The sequence below is a fragment of the Acyrthosiphon pisum genome, chromosome A2 (genome assembly GCF_005508785.2).
Source record: "Acyrthosiphon pisum isolate AL4f chromosome A2, pea_aphid_22Mar2018_4r6ur, whole genome shotgun sequence".
Classification (NCBI taxonomy): domain Eukaryota; kingdom Metazoa; phylum Arthropoda; class Insecta; order Hemiptera; family Aphididae; genus Acyrthosiphon; species Acyrthosiphon pisum.
Genome location: NC_042495.1, coordinates 69,593,618 through 69,602,911, shown reverse-complemented (window position 1 = coordinate 69,602,911; position 9,294 = coordinate 69,593,618). Strand labels below are relative to the sequence as shown.

Here is a 9,294-nt window from a genome sequence, read left to right as displayed (position 1 = left end):
CTTCTAACTAGAAATACATTTAATTATATAAAATTATTATACTTTTTGGCGCCTAAATTATTTGGAACCGGTCAACCGGTTCCGAAATTATTTGGAACTGATTTATACCTTTATTTTTTTCCAGAACCGAAAAGGAACAGTTATTTTATTTTTGGAGAACCAGTACCGAAACCGATATCGATAAATTGCTACATGGCTGCATAAGAATTGCGTCCCCAATATAAAAATTAGTGACATACCTACTAATAATTGCGTCCCGGTTTTTCTATAATTAGTATAATATAATTCCGTGTCGATTATCTGATATCAGAATATACCTATGATAATCTCAATCAATAATCGATATGAGCATAATATATTAATATGCATTATTAAACTAGACTATAATGACTATATTATATATGAGTGCTTATGAAACAACTGTATAGGTACCTACTGTTAGTATTTCTTTCAATTGTGTCTCATTGACAATCGTGCACTGCTCTATTTCTATTTAATTCTTAAAAGTTAAAATAGGAGTTAAATTGCGAGTGACGTTATGATGATAAGTGAAAAAAATAAAATATTAATTTTTATAAACGATTATAAATTTTTGAAAAATGATATACAGCGTTGGAAATGTTTCAAAAAAACATGTAAGTCATATTTTAAGCTAAACGATAAAAATGAAACGACCTACTGAACATAACCATATTATAAGAATTAAGCGATTCTGTTAAAATATTAAATAGAAAAAAATTAAGCAATAATTTAATACACAAGGCAATAGACGATATCTATGATTAGCCATTCAAACTAATTCATAGGGAATTGTCAAATGACATACCATCATTGACCAGTTATGATTTAACTTTAATTCGGAAAAATATGCACCATGCACAAGCATCTGTAATTCCCAAGCTGCCAAATAATACCTATAGGTATTAGATTTACATAATTAATCGAAAGGAAACATTAAAAGTAATCAAGGTGACAATTTTCTATTAGCTAACGACTGTGAAAATAATATATATTAGTTTTATTAGTTTTTTCTATATACCTACTAATTTATTAAAAAGTTCTTAGTACAGTTGACACAATAATACAATATTATTTGTTGATGGAACTTTCAAAAGTTGCCTAAGTTGTCCTAAGTTATTCACACAATTTTTCACGATTCACAGTTTATCAAATGGAAATGAATGGCGATGAATGTACCTATTGATTTTACAATGATGTGTATTTTTAAATTACAGTCACCGCTGTTTGGGGCTGTAAAACTGCTTCCATTTTCTTCAACAGTATCTTGTTCGATGGGGAAGTGGAAAGGTGGGCAAGTTGATGAAAATAATTAACTCAAGTTAAGTTAAATTAAGAGGACACAAGATCGATAAGTTAAAAGTTAATATAGAAAAAAATATTAACTTAACTCAGTTTAAAAAAAGTTAATCTATTTTTTTTTTAAATAGTATGTAAATCACATAAATAGTGAACGTGTCTTTCTAGTTTCTAATTTATAAATTATAAAAAACAATTTTATTGAACTTTTATCATAATGTACACTGTATACCACCATTTTATTTTTACTATACTCAGTTATACATTTTTATGTTCACCTCAAGTACAATAACTATAATATTAGTTTTTGTTTTAGCATGTAGAACGTAGCAAAACAACTGTTTAATTCTTCAATTACAAAGATAAGGTTAGAGGTAAGATTTAGGTATAATAAAAATGAAGAGTATCTCAAAATATGTGCACAAGAGTAGGTATCAGAGTTATAGACATAATATGCAGGATTTTTTTGACTAGGAGTGTATAATAATATTATTACCTACTACTCTACTATACGTTTATACATATCTTATTTATACAGGATGATTTTTGATTAAAGCTAATTTTTTTAAGTTTATGATGTATCTGCATAAAAAAGTATGTTAAGTTTAATATTTGTTGTAATACATTTTAAATATAGGCAAACAAAATATTAATTTCATCATCACAGTCCACTAAAGTATAATTATTGTTTGAATATATTCTTATAAATATTTTAAGCATGAGAGGATCAGAGGATGTAAAACATTTGTTGATAACAAACAACAAAATTCTTTAGAGAACATTTTTTTTTTACTAAAAAAGAAAAAAAGGTTATTGTGTTCTGCTTAGATTTATATTTTGTGGGGTGAAAAATATTACTAAACTACCCCTGCACAGAACCATATCATTATTAAATACAAAACAAAAGTAAATTATGGTAACATTAGTTTAAATTATGAATACAAATGAATTATCAGAATACTAAGATCATAATTCATGACAACATTGTGTTTATCAATGTATATAATAAAAAGCACCATATTATTGTTATAAGCAATTTATAATTTTTGGACAAAAATTTTTAATTGTTAAAACAATGAGAATCTTGACCAGTAACTTCTATCTAAGGACGGACATCCATTTTGTTGTCTTAATTGTAATGCATACGGTAAAAGGTCTTCAATATATTTGACACGTTTGCTGTGAGTCGGATGTGTGGACAACCACCATGTTTCGTTATTATTTGGATCTAGCTTTTCCATTCGCTTCCAGAAAATTGGCGCCTGACGAACATCAATACACGCATTGGCTGCTAGCATCAAGCCATACTTGTCAGCCTCGATTTCCTGGTCACGTTCATAGGGCAATAACATTGCTATACTTTTAAAATAATGACCGAATACGTAACACAAAATAGCTTCTGGCATTGGAAACACAGCCCACATTATGGTCAGCGGTATAAGCCAAAGTATTTCAAGTAAATGTTCTCTACTCAAACGTACTGCATGATGATCAAGAAAACAATGAGCAATTTCATGTGACAAGACAACACCTACTTGTTGGTCATTAGCTGCATATAGTAACCCTGTGAAGACTATTATCATGCCATTTGGCAAAACCATAGCGTTAATTCTTGGATCGTTGACAACTACCAGAGACCATTTTCGATTTTTTAAGAGGTCAAATGGCTTATTGGCTTTGATTACCAGCATTGCTATGGATAAAGCTCGCTTGTAAAGAGGATGTGATGTATTTAACACAGCTTGTTGGTTTTCACTCAACAATTCTTTGGCAATTGAATTCGCCAACTCTTCCATTTGTTGATGTGTAAAAAGAATTAACCGACGTCTACCAGTTATTGGGTCGAACTCCATGTGAGCAGCACAGTACACGAGAAACAAACCAATGGCACTAGCTATGGCAGCAGTTATTTGCTTCCGACGTTTGTGTACGTTGTACCAGAACTGTTGTTTCTCTTTTGCACTCAGCTTTGTCCACCAGCGGCGTATTCGTATTCCTAACATCATAGCAAAAAATTTGGCAACTGGACGCAACACTATTGCTGCTATTGGAGGGAATGGAAGGCGGTTGGCAGTTGAAACACTGAATTAAAACAAAAATGTTTCCATTTAGAATATGAAATAATTTCATAGTATTCCTCCAAATATACCTGAAATACTTTTTGCATGACTGCAGATGACTAGTTCCACCATTGACCACAAGTGGAGACCGGTACCAATGGACGGTGGCAGGCATGCGATAGGTGTACGAAAATCGCTTACATTTTCCATACGGGTGCATGTGCAAACTGCGCGTTTGAACACACAGCTTCCTGAAGCCATTGGCACAATACATTTCTCATACAATTTTTGTTGTCAAACAACTGATGACGTGCAGTATGGGCCACAGCTGAACATTAAAGTTTTCATACTATTGAATCCAATTACAGTACAATGCAAAGATGAAAAGTCTATTTGAAAGACATATTTTGCAAAGGCTACGCTCAACGAAACTTAAAAATTACAATACATAATATTGTTGTTGTTCAAATAATTACTTTGATTTTTTTATGGCAATGGTACAGGCTACCATTTTCGTATAAAAAATTTTTTTAGCCAGTTTACGTTGAAAATCACAGAATTCTATGGTATAAATTATAATTTATTATGTACTAATACCTATTATTTATTTAAATATTATATAGAAATTTGTGTGGAGTGTCGACTGATTTCACTGCAGACTGCAATACTTTATAGTTAATACTTTATACTGCTTGAAAATACGTACTTACGTCTGATATGGGAATAATAGTCTGTGATAATATGCCAGTCAGCTGATTAATATAAATATCAAAACACGGTTCCTATATTCCATAGTGTCCATAGCATACTTACTATTATTATTACAATAATTATTATTAAATACAATATTGAATATATTAATATACATTAATATACTATATTATATTATAATAGTATTCGCTACTATTATGCTACTATCATTATTATTTGTTCTGTGGACTGTGACTAGTCTACTATGACCACAGAACAATCTATGACCTATCCACGAATTCAAGGCTATACCACTACTTAGTAGTTAATCCACTGTCCACAGTCCATTCCACTTCTCACAGAAAACAACTGAACAACAGCTTTAGGCTATTATACTGCAGGGGTCTCCAACTCTCCAACCATTTTTCACTACGGGCCAAATCTGTGGTACGCTTCGGCACCACGGGTAAAATTTTTTAAGATAGGGATAATAGGTAGAGAGGTAATGAAATTAAAGATTTATAAGAATTATTTTTAGTAATTTATATTATTAAATATATTTTCAAAATATCAATTAGCTTGAGGGGTCGGAATTGGCGTGCGGCCGCATTGATTGCTATTTGCTATGAGTCTGCGACCACTGACCCGTGAGCACGATTAAAGATAGTACTATCTTTAATCGTGCCCGTGAGTCAGTACCCCTGATAATTTTACATAAATGGTCGCGACAAAAATACCGTGTGATACGGTGATAACTGATAAGATAATTATATTATAATTATTATTTATTTTAATTTTTTGTAGCCGAAGCGGCAGCGGCGTGGTGGCCGCTGGTCTAGACAGTGGTCTATTCACTCTAAGTCGACGAAAGGAATGACTGCTGCAAATTGCCAAGTACCTATAAAATTGCTTGATTTGTATCCTGTACAATTATTCACTTGTGTAGGACGACCGCCTACTGTGTGGCGGAATTTAGCGGCATGCTGTAATGTCCTCATTCCATACAGTCGCGTGATGAGTTTTAAGTTTAAAATTTAAAAATCTCCGAAACATGCATCTGGACGCAGTTTATTGGTACGCGTTAGTATTGTTGACTGCTATCCAATTCAGGTGTTCAAAGTGTGCCGTTGACAGCAGACTGTTGGATGAAGAAGAAACATTGGCAGATCATTCTATACTCGACACATTGCCTCGGTTAGTTGACTTAAGTATCAACATCATTTATAGGTAGATATTGAGAACATTTATTTCAGCTCGCATCGAGTTAGGTCCAAAGTTAAGATATTTTTCTCTTGTTATAAACTTCTAAATTCAGAAATGTGATAGATATTATCTAATTTTAATGTTATCTATTTTTCCTAAATGATCTGTGGTGTTGGACGTTGGTAAGGAACACTATTTACTATTTAGAAAGCTAGTTTTAAAATATGATAATTATATTAAATTATAATATTTTAAATAGTTCTTAAAATAAAATATGTTTGTGTAATAGAATAATAGCTACTTGATTTTGTTTAGATATGTTTTGTATGATGTCAACAAACCCGAAGGATTTAATTTACGCCGTGATGTGTTTATACGAATGGCATCTTTTATACATCATATGAATAAGGTGTCTGATTATCATTGGATTTTGGTAAACATTTTTTATTTTTATTCCAATTCCTATAGATATAACTATATTTTGTTAAAATGCTATTATAGGTGTTGCCACCATGGCATCGCTTGTATCATTGGAGATCATCAAATCTTGTGCAGGACTGTCTTCCATGGAGTCTATTTTTTAATGTGGATTCCATTAAAAAAACTACTCCAGTTGTTGAATTACATGAATTTTTCCAAAGTATATTACATTTTTAAATATTTCATAATTAGGGTTTGGGACTTATAGCACCAAAATTATTAAAAATATGTACCTTAAAATAATTGAAATATGCAACTACCTTATTTTTTTTTAAAATAACTTAAAAATCTTAATGTATTAAATATTAAGTTTTAACAATTTTTTTAATTTTATTGTTGATGTTGAGTTACTAAATATTGCATATCTGCACATATCTTAATTTCTCAAAATTAAAATAAAAAATCACTATGCTATGACTCGTACTATACCTCTATATTAATTATCGATTCTTAACAGTAAAAAAAAAAAAACAATAATAATAAAAATGTATTTACTTAAAATAAAAATGCAACAAGTCCTAAACTCTGATCACAATTTACCATAATATTGATACCTTATAACATTAAATACATTAGTGAACGGATTAAGACCATTGGATGCCCAAGTTACGTTACAAGATTTTAATGTGAAGTCATTTGAGCAATACCCAGACTTTTCAGACAAATGGGAAGTAGCCAATTGCAAAGATCAAGTCCAAAAACAATTTTGGAACCTAAACAACCTTACATTTACCAAATCATTATGTATATCATTCCAAGGAATTTCCACTCTACTAGCTGATATTGTTCAGGAGTTACAACCAAGGTAATAGATTCAATCATTTAATACAAATATATTATAATATAACCTATATCCATTTGTTTATTATGACTGACACAGATCAAATTAACTAATAATAAACTTGTTAAGTTAAACCATTTAAGTTATACATATGAAACCATTATCGTAGAAGACTTTTTAACAATTTGTTAAGTTAATTATTATTATTTTTTTTAAACTTATTATTTAAAAAAATATATAACTTTCTAAATAAGTTTTCTAGTTTAAAACCAGTACCTATAATAATTACTAGATACAATTTTCTAAGAATATCTGGTGAGTAATAAATTCAGTTTTAATGTTAATGGTAAATTCTGATTGGTGCTTTTATTCATTGTGAAATTATTTTTGTCTTATTTTGGTTGTGTTTAATTGTTCATTGTTATGATGAATTAAAAGTGTTTTGTTTGTTTTTTATATTAGAACTATTATATTTGACCATGCGGAGTTGGCATTGCACAATTATTATGGTGGGCAAGAGTATTGGATGATAAGAAAAAGTATGCAATTCAGCAAAAACCTGCATGAAATTGCGAAGGAGTTTAAGAAAAGAAATTTAAAACAAGATTACTTGTGTGCACACTTGCGTCGCAGAGATTTTTTATACGGCCATCCTAGTGATGTACCCAATATTAATAATACAGCTAGACAGATTAAAGAGAAATTAATTTTGTTGAATATTAAAACAGTCTATGTAGCAACCGACACTTCAAAAACAGGCAAATATATGATGATAAATACTTGATTTAGTTATGATTATGTTGAATGCCGTGTGTGAATATAATTTTTGTTTTAGAAGTTGAAGAACTTAAAAATGTTTTACGACCTTATCAAATGTTTAAATTTGAAGCTGATAAGAAAACCTTGAACAATTTTTTGGATGGTGGGGTAGCAATAATTGATCAAATAATATGTTCACAAGCAAAGTGAGTTTCTTATTTTTGTTATTTTAAGATTTAGTTACAAAAACTTTAAGATAATTTTATTATTTTCAGCTATTTCATTGGAACATCCAAATCCACGTTTTCATTCCGAATTCAAGAGGAGAGAGAAATTCTTGGATTGCCAATAGAAACTACTTTCAATAGCTTTTGTGGGGATAATACTGAGTGTACACAGCCTACTAAATGGAGACTTGTTGAATAATGTTGTTGTTATATAGTAGACTGTTGCAATGTCTCGGGGTACATCGATAAATGGTTATTTCGTTCATTGGTATCTTGCATTGTCATATTTCAGTTTGATTTTCATCTCCTTATTAAAGCGGGACAAAAACGTTCCGGCAGTGAAAAACTTCATGTCCAGTAACTGTGCAGCATTCTTACGGTTAACTGGGTTAAACTGCAGACAATATGTCACTATTTCCACCAAGTATATCGGCCAACAGGCATACACTTTTCGAAGTGCCATTGCAGTTTTCGAGGCTGTATAAGATTGAGACAATGGTGCATAACTAGCCTCTAAATTGAGGCTATAACCGTGTTTACGTAAGTACTTGTCTACAACTATCAAGTCACAGTTGTCACATCCCAGTATTTTTGTAATGCCATACAATTGACTGGTGACTGTGTCTTCAGCGACAAGAGGCATCTTGTTGACCAATTCCGTGAATAAAATGCCTATAAAATAACATACAATATCCATGAATAATGTATTTCATGTGTATAGTTGTTTCTCGGTATACTCATTAACTGTACACTTACCGACTGACCAAATGTCCACAGTAGTATCATATTTTGTTGAATCCATCAGCATTTCTGGGGCTTGGTACCAGACAGTACCCATCTCAGTGCTGAGGTCTAATGTTCGGTCTTTGCTAAACATGCGGGACACCCCAAAGTCGCAAATCTTGATTATACCATTGGCTGAGAGCAAAATGTTTTCTGGTTTGATGTCGCGGTGCACAACATTCTGACTATGTACATAGTTAAGTCCTTTCAATACCTTTAGCATTTTTTCCAAAGTCAGGACAGATCAATTTAGGTTAATAATGTAGTTTCATGGAAATATACTTACTTGGTATATACATTCTTTAGTGGCGTCTATTGTTAAAGATCCCCCGTTTAACTCCAAATATCTGTAAAGGTTGTATCGCATCAATGGGAACACCATATGAACGTGACCATGGTGCCTGAATGCTTCAATCATTGGTACCACATGATCGTCATTGAGTGCCCGCAAAAGACAAATCTCGCGCACCATCATCTCGCAGTGTCTCTGGTCGTGGGCACCTCGATGTCCAGTCATTGTGTCACGCAGCCTCTTCACCGCCACCGACTGCCCGTTTGTCAGATCAAGACATTTCATAACAGTACCGTAAGTGCCTGCGCCTGCTGAGCCCAACTCCCTGTATTTGTACATAAAATATAATATAAAAAAAATGTAATTCCGAGTTAAAACTTCAAATCCCGTTGTATAGGTTTGCCTTTGTGCAAAATGGCAAAATTCATTTGTGAATGATAAAAATAAAACTAATATATATTAATAGTAGTTGTTATGAGACTTTTACCATGGAAATATTTCTGATGATTCAACTTTTCTGTGTGTATAAGTATAACAGACTTTTAAAATTATGTGCGACTATTAACCACAATAAATTATGAATGAATTATAATACTTTATGATGATTTAACTAAATAATATCATGGTGTTAAAAAGTTACAATTACTTTTTTTTTTAATAGTTTTAATTTTAGCAGTCCATTAAGTAACTAGCTTACTATTA

The 9,294-nt window shown here is 31.5% G+C and overlaps 4 protein-coding genes across 5 annotated transcripts; 1 reads left to right on the top strand and 3 right to left on the bottom strand.

Annotated features, from left to right (window-relative positions):
• Nucleotides 1–2,228: 2,228 nt before the first annotated feature.
• LOC100571293 (metalloendopeptidase OMA1, mitochondrial) lies at nucleotides 2,229–4,163 on the bottom strand. The gene is made up of 2 exons (XM_003243785.4): nucleotides 3,467–4,163; nucleotides 2,229–3,399 (listed from the first exon to the last, which is right to left on the bottom strand). The coding sequence occupies exons 1-2, from the start codon at nucleotides 3,649–3,651 to the stop codon at nucleotides 2,385–2,387; spliced, it is 1,200 nt and encodes a 399-aa protein (XP_003243833.1). The 5' UTR covers nucleotides 3,652–4,163; the 3' UTR covers nucleotides 2,229–2,384.
• Nucleotides 4,164–4,859: 696 nt separating this feature from the next.
• LOC100163639 (GDP-fucose protein O-fucosyltransferase 2-like) lies at nucleotides 4,860–7,786 on the top strand. Of its 2 annotated transcripts, none has more exons than XM_029488909.1 (7): nucleotides 4,860–5,261; nucleotides 5,586–5,703; nucleotides 5,772–5,910; nucleotides 6,327–6,555; nucleotides 6,994–7,289; nucleotides 7,370–7,496; nucleotides 7,566–7,782. In XM_029488909.1, exons 1-7 carry the CDS (start codon nucleotides 5,119–5,121, stop codon nucleotides 7,714–7,716), a joined length of 1,203 nt encoding a protein of 400 aa, XP_029344769.1. In that variant the 5' UTR covers nucleotides 4,860–5,118; the 3' UTR covers nucleotides 7,717–7,782.
• LOC100162277 (cyclin-dependent kinase-like 2) lies at nucleotides 7,780–8,523 on the bottom strand. Its single transcript, XM_016803617.2, has 2 exons — nucleotides 8,274–8,523; nucleotides 7,780–8,189 (listed from the first exon to the last, which is right to left on the bottom strand). Exons 1-2 carry the CDS (start codon nucleotides 8,521–8,523, stop codon nucleotides 7,780–7,782), a joined length of 660 nt encoding a protein of 219 aa, XP_016659106.1.
• A 45-nt stretch (nucleotides 8,524–8,568) lies between these two features.
• LOC107883485 (cyclin-dependent kinase-like 1) lies at nucleotides 8,569–8,931 on the bottom strand. Its single transcript, XM_016803614.1, has one exon. It carries the CDS (start codon nucleotides 8,929–8,931, stop codon nucleotides 8,569–8,571), a length of 363 nt encoding a protein of 120 aa, XP_016659103.1.
• Nucleotides 8,932–9,294: the final 363 nt, after the last annotated feature.